Raw genomic sequence first — 22498 nt, forward strand, 5'->3', positions numbered from 1 at the left:
CTCTACAGAGTGGAAGCTTACGGATAGACATTCCAGCAAGCGACACCGCAGGCAGGCAGCTTTCCTGGCCCCACCCATAGGTGAATGCTCTGTATATTCATTCTTTTGATGATAGTGCCAGTGATGCAGTTTGGGGAGAGAAGTCTATTGCATCTTATAGAAAATTAAGCCTCATATAATTTTGTTGGCTTGTATAATTCTTTAAAATAAACAGAGACCTCATGATTGGAAGATATTTAAAAATGAGAGCTGAAAAAAAATTCCTGAACTAGGAGGCTTCATGTCAGTAATGTTTTACATAGAATTTGTAATGCGTCCGTCACAGGAGACTACATAAAGGTTACCAGACATCCCCATTTCCCGAGGACAGTCCCCGAATTTTGCTTTTTGTCCCTGAACAAAATTCGTCCCCAGAATGTCCCTGAATTTAATAATTTATCCCCAGATAATTCAAGATTTTAGGTGTTAATTATTATAATTTTATGAAAAAACTGTCTAATAGCTCATTATCTGGAGTATTCTTCACAACATGTCTGTGGGATGTATATTGCTAAGATGTCTTCCACAACTAGAAAAATTTGAAGAGACGCTCGTCTGTGCTCAAAATGGAGTGAAATGTTTTAAAATTTCTCTGAGAAAAGAATTTTCTATGCACAACTTCAGAAGTTGATTGAAATATCTCCATATCTTCCTGGAAGTAATGCTTGTGTATAAATAGAATGAGTATTATAATTCTTTAAGGTGTCTAAAAACAAAACAAATGAATGACAAACTAACAGAAAATGCAAATCTAGAAAATGTTAGAAGTAGTTTCTTCATTATATACCGATATCTGTCCCCAAAAATTGTAAAAAAAATCTGGTAACCTCAGACTACATTTTAATAGATTTGTCATTTTATTACTTATTTGAATTCAGTATTTTCTTTGTTTCATTATACACTTCAATAATATATATCACTGGCGCAGATAGTAAAGGGAAAATGCTTCACAGTATCATATTCTCAAGAGGAAAATTTCATAATCCCAATTTCATAACATTTTACGAGTAACCAAAATAATTCTTATAGTAGGTGCCAACACCTTTGGTACCGGTATCAGATAGGCACTCATCAATTAACCATTACACATTTTCAAATAATTAGAATAAAACATATAACATTGTTAATTAAAATATTAATTTAAATATTTAATACAAAAAGTATATCTCCAGGTTATGAATTTAAAAGAAGTGCTTTCACATAGGCCCCTCTCTTCCAGAGAAGTTTAATTAATTCGGATAAATTTAATAATTTTCTGACATATCAATTGACGAAAATGTTTAACATTGTAAATGTATTTTTGAAGTCGACATAGCTTATTTCAACTATGTGTACCGTACTCGTCAAATTGTATTGAAATACATTTGAATCTTTACTTTTATCACAATAATGCCATGTTATGATGAAAGCCTGTTATCGTTTCCTTAATTTCTCTTGGTGTTAGTACACTGGGTGACAAATGTTGCAATTATTTTAAGATTGAGAAATTAACTCTAAGATAGAGCATTATGTTATATACATAGTATTTTCGCTTCTTTTCTGTTACTAGTATCACTTATTCAATAACTCACTGATGACAGAGAAGTAGCATTTCCTAAAAATAATTGTTTTGAAATATTCAGTTATTCTGAATTTCCAATATAAATGATGGAAAAATTCTTAAAGTACTGTTTGGATAATACTTTCTTTGTGCTGTTCATTTTGTGATTGATTTATCTTCTAATATATTATTTTTAGACTAAAAAATACAACTACAGTACTGTATTCACAAATACAAACAAGCTACAAAATAATCTGCAAATAGACAAATTTAATGAAAGATATATTTTATAATTCGAGGCTGCTAAAATATGTATTTGTCAAGATATACTCAATCTAAATCACTTAATATAGTAACATTTCATATAGGTACCGGTACCGGTACGAAAAGTGTTTACGTATATTTTTTTTGGGTGTGTTTGTCTCTTCTCTATTCCTGAAGTATTATATCTTCGTTTACAGAAGATTACTTCGACATCTAAACTAAAAGAGTTTTAAACTTTTATTTTTCGACCATATGGATAATAGTGGAAAACAAATGCAATTACATAGGAGAAAAAATTATTAATAACTGAAATTTTCTTCTTCTTATTCTTTTAACATACAACTGCTTAAAATAATGGAAATATGTAGGCCTATATAAGTTAAAGAAATATGAAATAAATCGAATCAAATTTGCATACAGAATCTGTATAAAATGATTCAGAGTTGCAAGTGAACACTGAAATACAGAATCTGTATGAACTGATTCAGAGTTGTAAGTGAAGATGTAGATACATGATCTGTATAAATTGATTCAGAATTGCACGTGAATATTAGGCCTACAGTTACAGAGTATAAATTTATAAACTGATTCAGAGTTTAATGTGAACAATGCAAATACAATATCCTAATTAGGCAATTCAGAGTTGTATGTGAACAAAACACATACATACAGAATCTGTGCAGATTTCGGTTTCAATCTTTATGTGAGAGAACAATATATCATGTCTGAAGATCATCTTTCATAAAATACAATTTCAAGATATAATAATAACACAGCTACACAATATCATAAAATTATTGATTGTTATTCATTAGAAGAGCATGTTTGTACAACTACCAAAAGAATGCCCGTTTGTTACTTGTATTCTTCAATCAATCTTAGCATTTCGTCTTGTAGTCTGAGTGTGACTCTGCACACTGAAAAACTAGCATTACATTTAGAGACTGTGGTGTTAATCTTAAGGAAATAAACTCCTTTTCCGTATTACTATCTCATAATGGGACAGGTAAGTAAACTTTGACTTAGTTGGTTGCATACGGTACAACACTGGTTATTGTGCACCACAAATTTGCACCATCCACAATATGCTGCCAATCTAATTATTTCTTTTAAAATTAATCTATTTTTTTTACGATATCTTTACTTTTACCTGTATACATTTTTTTATATAGTTGAAGTTTTTTTTTTTACTAAATACAAGGAGAATTTTGGATGAGGAAATCTGTTGCCTCTCTTTCTTTATTAACTGAACCAATGGAATAACTAGTCCGACCTTGAGGTAAGCTTTTGCACTGTACTGGTATTTATATCGTGCATAACTCACGCGAAAGAAGGGAATATTTTGAGGAGAATAATAAAAGAAAAATAAATTATATTACAATGTATACAATCCTTTCCTTAAACCTGATTTACAATGTTTATTTTACATAGATTAACGAATGTAAATTTATTTTTGTAATTTCAGTTACCGGTACTGTACCAGTAACTTAAATCTGTAATTTATTTCATAATATCTTACTCCATACTAATGAGTGAACAGTTAACGAACTCTTAAAGAACCATTCTTGGGAAAAGCTTCGTTTTGTTGTTAGGCCCTCTTCCTGTGCGACAAACAACAGTCTTTTGTCCTAAAGAAAATATGCATAATAAAATAAATGCAAATGGACAATCCCCTAAAAATTCTGATATACTGGTACCTGTAATTGTGAAAATAAATTGTCAGACTTGAAAATAGTACCGGTACTTAAATAAATGGCTGTGTTATTTGAGAAATCATTTACTACATACCTGGTATATATTTTCTTCTGTATGAAAACTAGTCTTGAAAATTAAGAGAAATAACTTCTGGTACTGGTATTTGGTAAAAAGCTGATTTTACATGTGTAAGGTATAATAAAAAAAAACAAAGTAAAATTTTGAAGTTTCGAGCAGAGCCACTCATAGGAATTATGGATCCTGTCCCTTCCACAAACATTTGTCAGGGTACTCCTACCTTGCCAATATTTTAACGAATGTTTACTTAACTTCTATAATTTAAATCAAGATTAAGACAACAAACTAAGAAAATTTTATTACAATGTCTGGCAACCTTGTTTGTTACTAAAACTGAAATATTATTTTGGCAAGAGAAATAAAAAAACTAAGTTTATAAATACGCTTAATAATCAGTTTTAAAAATCAATAAAACTAGTATTATGTAATTTTAAAAATAAGTACAAGCATTTACTCTATATTTATTGTATCAAAGTACTCTTTGTCAATGGCAACCTGTAGTGGTTACAGGAAGAAATAAATAAATTAAATAACATCGTTAGATTATTGACTTTTTCTTGAACTAAACGTGTTCGCAAGTGTTTTTTGAACAACTTCAGTTTACTAAATCCACGTTCACCAGATGCTACACTAACAGGGAATTTGATAATAGTACATTATGCAACGAGCCTATAATGGTAGTAATTAAGACGCGAGTATGTTTATGAAGCGAGCGTCATACGAGCGTCTTAATTACCATTATAGTCAAGTTTCATACGACTTTTTATGCTCGACCATATTGATTTTTTTCCGGCAATTGGTGAAATGAATTTGCGGGAATGTGCTTTATGAAAGGCTGGAAGATGACGGTGAATTGATGTTAATTTGTGTGTTGTTTTTTTCGACTGAGTTTAATATTGCTAATCTCACGCTAGTTGTCTTTCGATTGCATATCCGAGAATAATCGATACTTGAGCTTTCATATTGCTACAATGGTATTTTCTGATTGGTGGAACACCTGAACTTTAATGAATAGGTGTACTTTAATGAGGTCCATTAAAGGGCTGCTACCAGGTGTATAATTACTACATTTCGGCATGGTTGAGCATAAAAAGTCTTAAACGTGTTGGAAACACAATTATTATTTCAACAATATGCGATTTAACATAATAGTTATTTCATGTAAAAAAAGTTTTGTGGATATTTCGTGTCTTCCTCTCTCTAAAAATATGTAAAATCGGACTAGACTTCTCCACTTCAGTGGTGTCCGTCCTTCCTTATGGACGTCTCTGTTGTGAGTAAATTACGTGTTGATATTCTTAGTACCGGTATGTTATGTTTTTTATTCAGCTTTTGTCGCTTTTAGCTTACTCTGACACATTTATTCCTAACACTAGACAATTTTATGTCAATATTCAGTTTTATGTGATCCACATCTTTGTCACATTCTAGGTAAGAATTTACTCTCTGAGGAACGGTAACTCTAAATTAATGAAACAATGATTTTGGACTTTCTATATTCTTTCATTGCGAATTTTAAATGCACTACCGAAACAAATTTATTTTGGAATCATAAACCATCTAGACATGTAGTAGTACTGATTTCTCTTAAACAGTTGGCGTCAAAAATACCATTTTTTCGACTTGAATCATCTTTCCTTTCTATCTTTCAGAGGTTTAATGAATGGATGAAAATTAAAATACGCCATTTACTTTGCGTGTTACTGGTACATAAGTAGATTAAAGTATTAAATTATGCTGGACGCAGGGAGAGCTTTTGAATGACAGAAGTCTCACAGGAGCTGGCTTGAAATTGGACTGCCAGAGAGAATGATATTTAAGAGTTGGAATTGCCAACTGGAGTCGTCACATTTTAAAAGCAACAATTATAGTTGTGGGCACTTCCTTAATTTGTCTTTCATTCTTCCTAACATGTCATCTTTTTACTTACTGAAGTGCATAACAGAATGTTTGTGTGTTGAAAATTTAATCTCATTCTGACTAAAGATCGAAACCAGTTTATTACCAATTCATTACCAAAGAATGACATATGAAGATACTACATATCTGACATCGCTCTATTTAAAATTAATTTTTCTTCAACTTCTGTATTTATATAGTAAACAGAAGAAGGACTTAATATGGTACTGATACCGTAAACTGGGGTAAAGAGGATCACATGTGGTAAAGTGGATCATATGTGTCTTGTTAGATAAGTCAGCGCCACATGGATCACACATACAAAGAAAACTATTTTTAATGGCATTTATAGAAGAAAGGTTTTCTTTGCATGTGTGATCCATGTGGCGCTGACTTATCTAAGCAATACATATATGATCCACTTTACCACATGTGATCCTCTTTACCCCAGTTTACGGTACCTATTCTTCAAAATAATTATATTTTCAATGAAATATTAAATACAAAATTACTGATACCATGAATAAATAAACGAAGTTGAAGAGAAAGAAAGAAAGAAAGAAAGAAAGAAAGAAACAGGGAAATATACCTACAAAATGGAGGAAATACAAAGAAAAAAAATATATATGAAGATAGGAAAATAAGGCTGAAAATAAGAAAGAAGTAAAGAAACAAAGAAATAAAAGAAGAAAGAAAGAAAGAAAGAAAAAAAGAAAGTATGATATAAAAAGAAAGAACAGGAAATACCTAAAGGTGAATAAATGGAATTTTGAATAACGTATAGTGAACTTTAAGAATATTGATACAGAATATTCTACTAAAATTCCTGTTGCTTCTGACTAATGGTTCAATGGTTACAGTTTTCCTTATCCAGTACACTCATTGTAGTTTTATAATTATTTACCATCACAATTTTAATAATCATATAGTATTACTTCATAAAAAGGTTACGTTGCTAGTAAATACAGTACTAAGTATATGCTATAGTATCTTTAATACTGTCTCGAATGTACTTTTATGACATAACATGTATTTCATTCTCAGGTTCCTGTGTCACAAAATATATAAAACCAAAAGTACAAATAAAACAAATCTGACAAAATGCAGTACCGGTATGTGGTACCGATATGTAATAAAGACATAAACTTGAAATGTAAATCTTTTAAGAAATATATATTATGCAGTTAGTCATTAATACTTATTGACAATTATAACCGAATAATACCGGTACTTTTACCCTCAGAATTCAATAAGATTTTTCTAAAATTACATACGGTACGGTACCAGTATGTATGTGTTTGTCAGATGTGAAACAAATGTTCCAAATGCCTCGTCCAGGACAGTTTACCGTAACAAGATACAACATTACAAATGTCATACAATAACCGGTATGTATTATTATTGCAAGTCCATAGCAATATTTACATGGGCAATTCTGGCATTTATAATGTTATAAAATTCTAGATTTTTAAGTGTTGTTGTTATTTAATACTGAGGGAAACTGAATCCAAGATTTTTAACTGTCTCAATTTAATTCGTATTAATTCCTCCTAGTATGACTTTATAAAGAATATGACTATATAAAGATAACATTTAAAGGGACAATACGAATATTCCTATGAACTTACAAGTACTGCAGTACCGGTAACAGAAATTGCATTAGCTCGATATTAATTTATAATGAGAGTTAACAACTTCAGGCGAAACAGTACTGTATCATATTTAATAAAGAAACTTTTAAGACAACATTTATTCAATTTTTTTTTTAAGAAAAAGTTGACAATGGTAACATAATAAAAAAATTCAGTCAGTAAGTATTAATGGCATAGTCCAAAGCAGCTTTTGAACACATTATTTCTGATCCAGGTATTTGTGTGTCATCATGATTTCATCTAAAATTATATTTGAATCAATATTTTTATTTTGATTGTAGCTTAAATTATGCATGCACAAATGAAATTTATGATTTGCTGGTTTTCAAAAATAAATTAATGCTAATTTATTACATGCTAAGTATCAAGCATTTTTCAAATTCATGATTTATTGTATAATACGTTAGATTCATACTTTGAAGTGAAATATATTTAATCAAATTTGATTTAAAAAATCAAGTTGGTAAGAGTGAGGAATATGAAAGTTGTGCTATTAGTAGAGGACTGAAAGATTAGAATAATATACAAAATTCAGATATAAGTTACTGAAAAAAAGTACATACTGTACCTATTCTAACTCAATTTTTGTAACTGTAACAATAAAGACTTTTCATATTAATTTGGAATTTGAGATTAAACATTACCTAAAGTTGGTACCGGTATATAAAAGAAACATTGCTTTCCATCTAAATACAGTTTTGATTGTAATATTTTTATGATTATTACAATCAAGTTCAATGTTGTAACATTTCTTTCATATTTTCCATAAACGAGCTACAATAGGATCAACGAAAATGATTCGGAAAACAAAACTCACATATCATATTCCAAAGACGACACATCTGACAAAATGAGATTTTATATTTGAGTACAGAGTAAATCCGGTATATTTAAGACTCGGAAGGGTTTAAATAGTATTTTAATTTATGACAACTTTTCATTAATCTCACAATATATGTCTGAATTATTCAAACATATATATGATTAGTTAAAGAGGATTTTTCGAAGGTATTATTTTGCTAACACTGAAGAGAAACTCAACGTTTATCAAAATTTAAAGTTCTTGGAGATACACCAAGTTTTCTTTCCTCTGAAAATCTTCAGATACTGAAGAGAACACTATTTATTCGACATTCATTCACAGAATGCATGAAAGTTTGGGTATTGCTAGGAATTATAATGATTAAAATTCTACTTCTTTTCTGAAATAATACAGTATTGATTAATAAATATCATGAAAACTAATAGCAAAGAAATTTATGACAGCCATAAAAGATTAGGTCTTATTAAAGCTTTCAATGGAATTCATGTTTATGAAACATGTAAAATCTATTACCATGAAGTTATTGTCTGAATGTCCACTATCAGTGTCATATAATATAAACGTTTTTCGTATGAAGATAATGAAAATTCACAATACGTTAAAAGTGGAGAACATTGTACAAGCTGAACACTACATTTTCAATATTGATTTAATTTAAATTTCTGAATTATTGAATGTCTGTGATTTGTTGAATAGTTTGTCATATTCTATAATTTCTATTTCTGGTATACTAAAAAAAATAAATTTCTAAAATAATATGTTAAACAGTCTTTCTTCAGATGTTATATAAAAAGATACGAGATTAATGCAATGCTGATAATAGCAGAATCATTAAGAGATCCTTATATTACCGGTATATTAAACTTTGGTCTATATTTTAAAATACAACTAATCAAAATACAGATCAAAGTTTAATATATAAAAATCTCATTTTGTATTTTGAACGTCTGATGTTTTACATACATGACAAGTTTAGTGATTTTACTGTTATTTTTCATAACAATAAACACTTCTACCATTTACAAATGTAAAGATATACTATTATTACAAACAAAAGAGATGCATTAATAACAAGTGAAAAGACATAATTGCAAAAATGTATTTCATTTTGGCAGATGTGTGTTAGTTCTTGAAATGCGAGCTAGATTTTTGTCCTATTGCTCTCACAAAACACAACTAAATCAACACATTTCTGAACATTGATTGCAAACAATGCTTCATATCTGCTTTTTTTATATTACTGATGGATATATCAGGAAGTGTGGGAGGATGTGGCCTTAAAGACTGGCCATGAAGATGTAAGAATATAAATGAAAATAAATCAGCGTAAAGTTCTTTGCTGATGTAACTATAAATCAGCATATTGGAATGATTATGATAGTTATTTATAGGCCTTAATGGAAACATATGGCCTCGCTGGCTCTATACACACTAAATTTACGGACATGCACACCCCACCATAAAAACACTTTCAGATATTTAATTGGAGCATACAATGAGCCCTTTGGTGAGAATATAATTAAAGGAACATGGTCGTATTCACAATAACAATCTTAAATTTCTCAAGAAATACTTCTGAATATGAAATTAATCTTGTACTTACAGGGAAATAGACTAATATATAACCTCGTTTAACATGGAAAAGAATTGATTTGCTTAAGCTGTGAAATTCTGAACTTCTTTATTATAAATATTTTTAATAACACCAATAAAAATAATGTGCCATTTTTAATCACAATTATGGTTGATATAAAATATCGACATAAAGACCCAAATATACGTAAGTGTATTATGAATTTTATGATTTACAATTAAATTTAAGTGCGCATTAATTGCACTGAATCTCCCCATAGTCTGCCATATTTTAAACACAAATTAGATAAGAATGAATACGTAAATAAATATGTCTATACATATAAATAATATGAAAACATGTAAATAAATATAAAGAAGAGTGGAATATGCCTACACATGTATAATTAATATCTATTTAAAAATGAAATAATTTATCGAATGTTTAGCAAAACTTGTTTAATTGTGTGCTACATATAATAATCCCTAATAATTTTACATTAGAAACTTTTTATATTCTCATTGAAATTTTGGTTAAAAACACTGTAGGATTATTGACGTCATTAGAGACTATTACATCATTATAACACCAGACTGTAGTATTGCCTGCTGCAATATAGCTAAGTATACTAAATTAATTTTTTTGGTTGCAGCTCTGCCAGTAGACCATGGCCTCTCTGTTCGAAGATTTCTCTATCTAATTTTTCAACACTATCATTTAAAAAGAGGAGGAACAATGCATATAACAATACTTTACAGAATGATATTACTGAATTATTTTCTAATTCTATCAAGTAGGTAGCTTATCATTAGAAAATTTCTGAAAAATAAAATCGGAACACTAGGATACCGGTATTACAGAAGACTGACTGCACATGGGAAGGGCCCCGCTCTTTCTCAGAGAGGAATGTGAGTATTTCTGTGCTATCCAATGCATCAATTACCTCCATTCTTTTGCCGTAATGTTCTGCATAATAATTAACAGCATCCAACCACGTTTTCCAACGGGTCAAGACTGGCTGCAGGGGTAAGGGTATTCTGGGGGCAATTATTTGGTACAGCAACACTCTCATTGTAATATGTTTGATTGAATTCTTGTCTGCACTGAACATAATATGTTAAGCTTTGACTATTCCAACCACAGTAATGGAAAAACAAGTGCTTACATAGGTATACATTAGCTGTAGCTGCTCTATTTGGACCGGTCACAACTCTTAACATGAAATGCTTATACTACGAGACCGGACGGTCGCTCACCTCCTCTATACTACCGTACATCGGCAACCTGATTGCATGCTGCATGTGGCAATTCAATGAAGTCTACTCATTACCTATCTGAACTTATTTAACCTGTGTTTAAAGGTATGGAGAAGTAGATGGGGATATATGCGCACACTGATTCCTCATGGTTATTCAGGACTTCATGAATCTCGTACACAGGGAGCAAGCCTTGCGCATACATTGCCAAATGTACAATATTTCCGCTTCAGTTTTAGTTCCATTTTATTTCCTAGAAACTTAAGATATCCTACGTATTGGTATGCACCTATTTACTCTTTATAAATAAACATTAATTTACTGGCAATTTGCAGCATTTCTCCAGCATGCTTGGAGTAGCTTATTCGCCACACTTGCTTTCATGCTATTTTTGCTAGGAGCAGATAATCAAACTAAGAATTATAATCTGGACAATCAGAAGAAAATAAGCTTCAGGCATTCTTAAAAAATAAAAATGATTTAACATAACAACAACAATATTTAGGCTACAACAAAGTGGACCAACATAATGGTTAGGCCTATAATGTCTTTACTAAAAAATAAAAAGATTATTATGTGTATATATTTGATATGGTCAAATGTTGCTGTAGTTGGACGCATGATCAAATTCAATGTAGCATTATAGTTTTCTGTAGTAGTATTTGAGAGAATTTAGTGTTCAGGCACCAAGGGACTCATTCAGTTTAAATGAATATCCTCAGGAATATACACACAAGGAAATAAATGAATGTGTGTTATTCTGAATTTTCGTTGCGTTATAAATATTAGAATATAGAAGTCGTGGAATATAGTTATGTCCTATTAGCTCTGTTCATAATTTTAATGTGTTCTTACTGCTCCAAGCCTAGCATCCAGTCTCTATCAGAAAACACATTAGTTTTGTATTAATTAGTGATATTATTGTTAGTAATATATAATAGTAGGTGTATAAATTAGGGAATATCTTTTTATATTTATTTTGTCCTCTCTTTGTAGTATGTACGTCAAAACCTAGGCAATCGAAATAATGCTTTTAGGCCAGTTACAATGAAGAGATGTAAGATATTTTTATTAATACTTAAACTTATAGTGGAATATTTTATCAGTACCAGTATTTTAAATTTAATGTTACAATTTATCTGGCTTTTTTTATGTACATTACATAGATAGTAGACTAAGAATTACCGTGCTTAAATTGAATATATTATTTTATTTGAGATCGTTGAGCAAGTATTAGGTAAACCTTACACTTCAAAATAAATGACGTTTTATAATATACCAGTAGGATGCTTTTACAAGTGTAATAATATAATATTTTCGTATTCAGCTTTACTATTACATGTATCATAACCATGTAAGTGTATTATTTTTGTTTAATATAAAAGTTTAATAGAACTGATAAAATGAGTATAAGAAGCAAAATGTTTGAAGATTCTTGAACGTAGTTAGAACATATTTTAGTTAAAAAAAAGTTCCATATGGTGTTCAAAGTTAATAACCGTATGAAATAGAAATGTTAGAACATAAAATCTAGCAAAATCTTCATGTATAATTATTTAATAGCCCTCCAAATGAACGAAATTTTCCTAATCACAATACGCATGTAATTGTCGTCCAGTCTCAATATTAGAACACCAGGAATTTTAGTACAACTGTACCAATTACATTATTAACATTACGAAGTAACGATTTATGAGTTTATATAAAAAGCAATTAGTTTTACATTTCTTCATTGTAAGAACTATTCTTTGTACAAGTCTGAGTTTAAAAGCAAATTTGTGCGGCAACTGTCAGAATTAAGGAAACGTAACATCCAATGCTTAAAAATGGGTAAGTATTTTGTACCGATATTGTACGATGGTAAATCCATTCCTGTTATGTAATTGTAAGATCATTTTCGATTTCGTCTCAATATATATATATATATATATATATATATATATATATATATATATATATACATTTTTTGGCAATTATTACACAAAATATTGTACGTGTATTATTTCTATATGTATAAAAAAAGGTACCAGTATGTGCTATAGAAGTTTATGTCTCTGTGAGGTGCCTATAATAAGATACTAAGGAGTTTTTATTATGTTTCTTGTTATTATAATGCGCGTGATAAAAGCTACCCATCTAATTTCAAGCATAAGTAAGTCTAATTATACAAAATGGTAAAATGATATGGTATTATACTCTAGGATATTGGTTATAGTACACTGTCTCTTTACTTAGTAACTTGACTCAACTTGCCTCCAAGCAAAATCTCCTGATGGGCAGTAAACTAATCGTCTGTCAGGGTACAGACACTTCAATTTGCAAAAGTAACATAGTGAGGTGATAGTTTGATAGGGAATTGTTTTAATACCGGTATAAGGTTATTAAAAAAAAATATGTAATACCATTCCACAAGATGCTGAAAATGCCATCTATGATCCAGAAAACAATCAGGGTAACTTTTCTGTAGATTTTGAAGCATCGTTACCCACTGTAGTTTGTCCCTTCTGATTGACATAAAATTGCCCCAGATATTGTTTTCCATTTTGCCCAATGTGCGGAGACTGTCTCTTCTTCAGTAGGCCTAAGACTTTTTTTATTTCGTGGTTTTTGTTTAAACGATCCTATTTCCCACAATTTATTAACAACCTTTTGAATAGGTTTCATTAAGGAGAATCCTAATAGGTACCATATCAGAACATTTTCTCCCGATTTTGATATGACTCTTCTTTATGGGCCTTATGTTAATTTCGGAAACTAGTAGAATTGGCTATTTAGCCATAAAAGACTATACCGGTATGTAATTTGGGGTGAAGGGTTACGTTTTAAAATTAGTTACAGTAATGTTAATGATAGGTATTCAGTATTCTTTCCATAGCTGAGAGATGGTATTGGCCGTGAATATCATTAAAATAATAGATTGATAATCTCATGCTCATTATGTATTATCTCACAAGGAATACTTTATTTGAAAACACCCAGTGGTTCACTTGTTTCTTATACAAGTCCTGAACATAGGTCTCATCCATAGGCTTGAGCTATGCTCTACAAACCACATAGGCCTACTGTATGTGTCTTATTATCTGCTTCCAATTATCAGGTAATTTACCGTACTTTCATGTGTAGTACTACATACCTGTAGATTTTTGTGCTATCATATTTTGAAAAGTAGGTATGGTACCTGTTACCGGTATGTTATTTCCTAAGTTCTTTTTTAAATGTCTTTATATAGTGCGTCTAGAGATAGAGTGGACCGCGGCAGCCTTGGACTCGGCGAGAGTTGCCGCACCTACTCCAGATTTACATGTAAATAGCCGGAAAGTCCACTCTATCTCTAGACACACTGTACAAGAAAAATTTACTTAGATATGCAAATCAGAGAGCACGAGAAAGTAAGAGACATACAGAGATAGAAACAGAGAAAGAAAGGGGGGGGGAGGTAAAATTTGCGTTTTAAAGTAATAAGGTATGGTAATTCTGTACAAGAGCGCTACCAAAGGAAAGCGAATTTTCAGTATAAACTGTTTGAATTGAATACATCGCTATTCATATAAACATATTTAAGGTCCAGGTAAATAAATCATGTCTAACTTTAGTATGGGTATCGTTCTTTTACAGTAAAACCAATAATTATTTAAACGACCTACTAAAAATGCTATCATTACCACTTAAGAAGGGTGTCAAGAAATTTAAAATAATTTCAGACAGATAATTCTAACCCCAGTTTCACACATTAAAAGCAAATGGGTTTTTAGGCATTTATTAGAGCCTACTGCATATAAAATTATGCTGTGCTTAAGTTATGAAAGAAATAATACATGTACGGTACTTCATTAACCATCTCAAGGTTAGGCTTTAAAAGTTATACAAAACACATGTTTAATGTTTGTATATTATGTTAATGCTTTCCTAACTGGAACCGTATTTATACGCGAATACAACCATTATATAAAGCATTGGACATACGTACAGTAACTTATTTAAATGACGTGGAAACATGAATCAAGTGCTGGAAAGAGTTCATAATATTATGTTTTCAGTTATATGAGATAAAACAATATTTTAAATTATGCTATTCTATATAAATGGCACATTGCTCCTTTGATCAGTAGGCTAATGTAATAGTTCTGCAAAATCAATCTAAAATGAGGTTGATTTCATATGGCATATCATTAGGTTAAATTATCACTTTACACTGATTCATCCACTCACATATCTCAATTACAAAAATTATTCAGTTCTAAATAAACTTATTTTATTAGCTAATGGATAAATTAAATCTAAACATTTTCTTCACTTCGCTCTTATGAACATAGTATATTTTTGAAACAAACAAGAACAGCTTAAGATATTTATATTGTACATGAAAGACACAGAACAATGATTAATACACTTTTATCATTAAACGTTTCTGCGATTCTGAGCGAATGGTTGGCATACATAACGTGTTATTGCGCTGAGCGATATGCCGCATACACACTGCATTTTGATTTTCCTTTAATCTATAGAACTGCAGCTGTTATTATGAAGATTTATGTAGATGATGGTGTTTTCCATGAGCGATATTGCTGTTTCTCTTCTTCCCATCGTCTTGCCATATTTCTGTCACAACAAAAATATGATCATACAGACAGAAGTGTAACCATCATGACTTTATACATGTTAAATTATCCTATACAAAAACCATGTTGTAGAAATTTATCCATTCTCATTGATATTTCACTACAAATCACATCACTTTAGTAATTTCCAGTGTGAAATGGTTGACTGACCATAGTTGAAAAATGTACAAAACTTACATATGAAGTATGCCTGGAAATGTAACATGTCCAATTATGCTAAAATGATAAATTAGACGGGATACTTTTTATTAGAATTAAATTCAACGACCTTCACACTTCATTATATTATAGGCTCGTTCGTATATAAAAGTGGTCACCTCGTTTGTATGTCGGGTAGAACTTAATTACTTTAATTTTAAAATTACTTAATAAAATAAGAAGATTATTCTTAATTAACAATATTGGAGAAAACAGAAATTGATTTTGATAATATTGTTTTAGAAATGAAACATTTATATTTTTGCTTTCAGTGAACTGTCACTCAAAATTTTCAGTCATTTGACAAGAAATTTTAGATGATATGGTATAATTATGCAAATTAGAGTACACGTGTAAGTAAATGTAGCCTACCTATATTAATTTCATGTCGACTACCAGTAGGTGATAATAGCTTCGACAAGACTATGTATACCTATTAAAATTTTGATCTTTAAATTCATATTTGTATCAGATTGTTATTTCAGTGTCATATTCAAATCAATTCAAATAAACAAAAATGATTTTATTTTATAAGTTATCGTATATATGGATCTATAATGCAAATAGCATGAATTATAAAAAAAAAATATTTTAGACCACAACAGCACAGTTATATAGTGTTCTACAAGCGAGGTTAGCAATTTAAGAACACATAATTTTAGAAAGGTTTCCTTAAGACAGCACTCAATAAATATTGGTAGTTTATAGATTGAAGAGTCAATATTGAGGGAAATGAATTCTCAATTTTCATTAATTTAGAAATAAAACTTATTTAGCTATAAAAAATATCAATCAAGAGTGAATAATATGAGACATAATTTCTCTGCTTCAAAACAAAAGAATAAAAATTATGAATCTTCATTAGATTTGGCTGCTCTAATTTTGTTAAGTTATTTCATATTTATTTTCCTGAGAATATTCTGTTCTTATTATAATTGATTGAAATATACCTGGATAGCCTAACCTATATAATTTTGAATGTGAGTAATAAGAATAACTGATCACTTCAAGACATGCACAAAAATTGTATTTCTCTTGAGCAATTTGAGCTATAACTTTTCATGTACAAATTAACAGCACCAATTATGTCCAAATTGATTGGGCTAATCTTCTTAAATATTTAAACTCTATTGTCTTCATTTATGATGCCACCTTAATTGACAACATGAATGGTAATTAAAGGAAATATACGGTAAATAATCTCGAAAATCTTAGCATGGAGACTTTCCAATCTCGAAAATGTTTAATGTACGTAGGTAACAAATGATTTATACTTCACGGTATTTTGAAATCTCGACTTCTAAAGAATTATGTGCGATTGTTTTTAAAAATATTTAGGGATCTTATACACATTATAGTGTGTTGTGTTTCTATCAGCTGTAATGCGGCCAAAGGACAGATTTAATAATTTAATACAAATGAAATGAGACGTTTTATTTTGTCAGTAAAAGAAATTAAATTCAAATATCACATGTTAATATCTTTCTGATGTAATTTACTAATATATGTACAGTAACTATTTGTAGCGTACTATTTTTATTACGAAATTAACACGAATTACATATTTCAGAAATGAGACATGAGACGGTACCGGTACCTATTATAAGGAGATAGCAAATATATCACGTATCTTTATTGCAATCCTGGTTTCAATTTATTTTCTTTATAAAATTTTATTTTATAAAAAATATTATCGGTAATTGATTTTTGTTTTGAAAAGATTGATTCAAAAGTAGTTTATTAAACATAGGGGTGAATTGAAGAATTAGAATAAAACATAAAATAATATAGCTAAAAATGTAATTTAGAGTTCTATGAATGAAGGTAATAGTTTCTAATAGAGTGTTTTATGATAATTAAAATGTTTGTAAATGTTGTAAATATCTTCATTCATCTTTAAGGCTTGTTACTGCCCTTTTCTTAAAATCAGAATTTATATTACAAACATATTTTTGTTTTGCACAGCTATATAAGACTAACATATTTACCACATAATTTTATTTTCATACAAACTGTTCAAAGTGCATAAATAAAATCTCTTGTTAACTGTTAGAGAGATCACATTTCATCAGTAGGGTATAAAATTCCTTTTCTTGGTTTATGTCTGACAATCTTAGTGATGAAGGGAAAAGATGAGCTGCAATTGGCAGCTTCCTTTACACTGTTGTCTGTAAGTGCGGCTGATTGGTATTTACAAATGTCAACAAATTATGCAATTAGATAGTAACAATTATATAGTTTCTTGTATAGAGCATTCTGTTACATATTTATTTATGATTTGTTTTGTAGTTTAAAACATTTTGAATTATTGCTATTTCTAAAATTAATATGTTTTATTAATTTTTTTAAAATTTCACTATGATCAATCTTTCAAAATTAGTATTCTATGTTTTCATAATTATAAAACAAAAATAATAATTTTATTTATTGCTTCGGATTAAGCACAGAAACCTTGAAAGTCCGGTTTTTATATGATAGAGGAAACTAAAAACCTTTTAATTTAGAATTTCCTTTATTGCCTGCGATAATAATGTTGATAAATTTGATAAATGTGCCAGTACATTCAAAATGCAGAAAATGTAATGAAATTAATATACATTAACACCTCAGGCTGGTTTGCCGTACGCATGTACGCAACTCTCTAGGTTAGTTCTGTAGTAGTTTTACTACACCTATATGCATCATGCACGATTGAACAAAACCAGCCACATTTCTTAATCTATTTGAGATATTTTCATGCGATTTTTTCGAATGTATTGCAAAGATTCTGTTTTTTACTGCCATATGGTTGTATTAAGTTTAATTATTTCGAAAATAGAAATAAAAAAGTGACGTCATGTAAATTTTATTATACTAGGAGATTTAAACATTGCTTCAGCGCTTAACACTGGGACTTTTAAATACTGGGTTGAGAGGTTTATTACTGTATGTGAAAAAAATGAAATAAAGGAAACCACCTTTGAGATCTGGGAGGCACGAAGCTGGATCAAGGCATGATAATATCCTGGTTTCAAACTTTAGAGCTAGTCTTGAACAAGTGTCCGCGTTGTACTGTTATGTAGTCAACTTCCTCTTTCATGCGTATATTACTGAATAAGGGTCTAAATTTAATTTCTTCGAGTTCGTAGATGTGAACATGTTGCATTCTAGGTCTCTTCCAGTATTGCAGTTTTGATACATTACACGAATTTAAAATTGCTGCATTGTTTATAAGTTAATATAGTTACGGAAAACATACGCGTCCATGCGTACCAGAGTACATCAGTATTAATGAAAATTATTATAAAATAACGTCACACATAAAGCACTTAAATATATAAGACAAAGATATACAGAGAAGTTATAAGATCTGTGGTCGACATCGGTTTCACAACGAGATGAGGAAAATACTCAAAGACTATTCTCATGACATCACACACGCCTAGACACATGTATTTGTACAACGCATTCACCATAGCATTGCAATGGTGCACTAGATATCACTAACCACTGACTGACCCTGCAGTTTCTTTAAATCTAAATGTTTTCCTGGTGTACATTTTTTTGTCGAAGTTCTGCACTACCCAGCGCACATTCAGCATTCTACTAGATATTACTATACATGCTATACAAAATGAGAGCTATTTGATTTGTCTTTTTGAAATCAATCCTTTTGGATATTAAAGCTCTTTCCGAAGTCTTTCGATTGTAGTGTTTAAAAAGAACTGTCTATTTTTATACAACGGGGTACAGATTATGACAGTTGAAGGGTAATTGTTCACTGTGAGGTTAACTGTGCCCCAGTGCTCTGCTCTAAGGGGCACATCACATGTTCATAATTTATTTCCTGATAGTTCTGTTCTTCTTGATGTGCCCCATTCTGTCAGATCCAATTTATCCTTCAGTAAGGCACACCAGAAATCCTTGTCTTGCATTTTCAAACTCTCTTCATGATGCAGTCCCCGGGCATGTCCTTCTTAAGGCACACAAGGAGTCCTTCTCAGATATTAGCACACAGTAGCGACTACCTCGAGGGAAGGCACGTGAGAAATCTGAGGCCGGCCACATGTAACTATGCAGCATGGCACGTGGGACGTAACGGAAGCAGTAGCTGTCAGGCCTCAGTTTGCCACAGCCCGAATGCTACTATCTCATTTGTATTCCTGGAGAAGTCTCCGTGTTGGGTCCTCTGTCCTTGCTATGAAAGTTTGGGTCGATGCTCAAGCGGGTACTCATTAAAAAGGCATGTCACCGGCGATAACAGGAAGGTAACAAAATAATTAGTAATATGTTATACAGGGTCCTTAATATATATGGCTGCTGTAGCACGGGATCTGGTCCTGGGTGACTGTTAGAGCATCAGCCGGTGAAGTGCTGCCTCCAACAGTGGAAGCAGAAATGGATCATGACACCTACCTTGCAGTAGATGTTGAAAGTGTCCTCCTTTGCTCGTATACAAGCTTGATATCACGAGAATATATTGTCACTCACTCATCAAAGCTTATCAACTGAAATTCTTCTTATTTCATGCTCAATATTAGCCTGGAGTTCCTCTAATGTGTGTGGATTCGTGCAAAATGCTTCATTTTTTTTTTCAATTAAAACTGTTCGTGTTCAGTAATGTTTTTTGCCCAACAATGAACTTGGGGTTTCAAACTGCATCACTAGTCTTTGTACAGATTTCTTGGAGGCAGCAATGCATTGGAATAATTTTCAATAAACTCTCATCGAGCAGAACTGTTTTTAATTCGACTTTCACAAAGAAAAGCATAACAGTTTTAACAGAGGAAAGACAAAGAGTTTCGTATGAATGCGGATAAAGAGGAACTCCAAGCTAATACAGAGCATGAAATATGAAGAATTTCAGTTCATGATCTTAGACGAGTAAATGATAACATATTCTCGTGACATGAAGCCTGTATACAAGCGGAAGGACGACATTTTTAACATCTACTATAAGGTAGGTTTCATAATACATTTCTGCTTTCATCCTTGTAGTCAACATTTTATCGGCTGATGCTCGACTTGTCATCTGGGAGCCAGATCTCATGCTAAGGCAGCCATATATAAAGGACCCTGTGTGTATATTTTATCAGTGTCGCAAAAATTAATATAATTTCAACCCAAGGCGATAATATAGAGCTACTGGTGAAATTAACTGATATGGAAGTAGCATACTCCTTCCACTATCAATGACGTAGGGAAATCTAAGCAAATTAGTAATTGTCAGGATTCTGCACATACTAAATGCTGCAGGTTCAGCGTCTCTTTTGAATGCAATTTACATCTTTTCTGTATCAGTAGATTTTAAATGTGTTTTGTGTGCGGTTAATCATAATATTATGCTGTGCAAAATAGTCGGGGCACACAGAAACCTGAAGTTATTGTCTTGTAGTTACAATTTTAAGAACGACAACGTCGTCCACGTGCCACGCCCGGGCTGTCAGATTCTGCTAGGTTCGGTCCCCAGGGCAGTTGCTACAATGCGCGTGTCGTTGTGCCTCGAACTATCCCGCAGAGGCCGCAATGGGGCACATGAGAAGCACGTCTCAGTCGTCCGCGTCCATGCCGATCAACTCTCCCTGCAGACGGCCCTTGTAGCGACAGCACAGCGTCAAGCAGAAGATGCGCAGCGCGAGGCGGAACTGCGGACTCAGCGCCATGAGGATGATCGCCTTCCAGAAGGAGTTGAGGATCCCCAGCCAGACGATGCCGAAATGCAGGAACGGTATTTGGAACTTGGTTCCCGTGAAGTATTCGTAGAGTTTCACGCCGGCGTACGGCGTCCACGACAACCAGAAGGTGATTACCAACACGAAAGACATGACGTGACTAGGATTGGAGAGGTTCTCGGAGAGCGCCGTCGCGTACTCCTTATCGTGGATGGGGACGCCGCTGCGGAGTTTCCGCATCATAGAGAAGATGTAGAAGTACGTGTACACGATGGTGATGAGGCTGGGCCCGAGCACGAGGATGGCCACGGTCACGGAATACGCGGCCATGTTCCCCCAGTCCAGCATGCAGATGTACGCGTCGCGGTCGAACACCGGCTTGTTGAAGCCCAGGAGCGGCGGACAGCACAGCATGGCGGCCGAGATCCACGTGAAGGCCATCCAGCACTGGCATCTCGTCTTGGTCTGCACCGTCTCGTAGCGCAGCGGCTTGCGTATCGCCAGGTAGCGGTCCACGCTGATCCACATGAAGGTGAACACGCTCACGCTCCACAGGGTGACTTCGAGGTAGCCTATCAGACGGCACACCAAGTCACCGTACACCCACTGCTGCACCACAGCCGAGTACACGGACAACGGCACCACCAGCATACCGCACATGAGGTCCGCCACGGCCAGGGACAACAGGTAGATGTTGATCACTTCCGAGGGGCCTGCAACAGTCATAAACAGAGCCCGGATTTCTGTAATATCATATACGGTTTAGTCAACAGTTCTTAGACTGGTTGGACCCTCATAAGTAAATACCGTTTTCTTAGTCCCACAACATTGGAATGAGTATAAATGTGCACGGGGTATACATTAACGTCACGTGTCCTTCAATAGACACTCTGCTCACAAACACTACAGGGTCACTCTAAACAGGTTCCTTACTCCTAAACAAGTATAATATGGAAGATTGGTAAATGGGCAACTTACTAGTGTTATATATTTAAGCACGTGGGCTTACAGCTGTTTCCGTATATACACCATCGTCAGAGCCTACTGGATCATAGCGTCATCTTGTTATCACTGCCTGTTGTAAGGGTGTGTTTGTGTGTTGTAGAGTGGAGTCAAATAGTGAGTGTGTTCTGAAATTGATCTGTGTATTGAGAATTTGATTTGGGTGTGTTTTGTGTGTCTGTATATTTCATATTGTTCTAGTGTGTTGA

The 22498-nt window shown here is 32.3% G+C and overlaps 1 protein-coding gene across 3 annotated transcripts in view; it reads right to left on the reverse strand.

Moving 5' to 3' along the window:
- Positions 1-12772: 12772 nt before the first annotated feature.
- DopEcR (G-protein coupled receptor DopEcR) overlaps positions 12773-22498 on the reverse strand; it is a 972001-nt gene continuing 962275 nt past the window's right edge. For 2 of the 3 annotated variants that reach the window (XM_069849106.1, XM_069849105.1), the window contains one exon: positions 12773-22000. In XM_069849106.1, the coding sequence (XP_069705207.1) occupies positions 21165-22000 (836 nt within the window). In that variant the 3' untranslated portion in view covers positions 12773-21164. The remainder of the gene's footprint in view (positions 22001-22498) is intronic. The other variant, XR_011336610.1, reaches the window with a different exon arrangement.

The sequence above is a fragment of the Periplaneta americana genome, chromosome 16 (genome assembly GCF_040183065.1).
Source record: "Periplaneta americana isolate PAMFEO1 chromosome 16, P.americana_PAMFEO1_priV1, whole genome shotgun sequence".
NCBI classification, from domain to species: Eukaryota; Metazoa; Arthropoda; class Insecta; order Blattodea; family Blattidae; genus Periplaneta; species Periplaneta americana.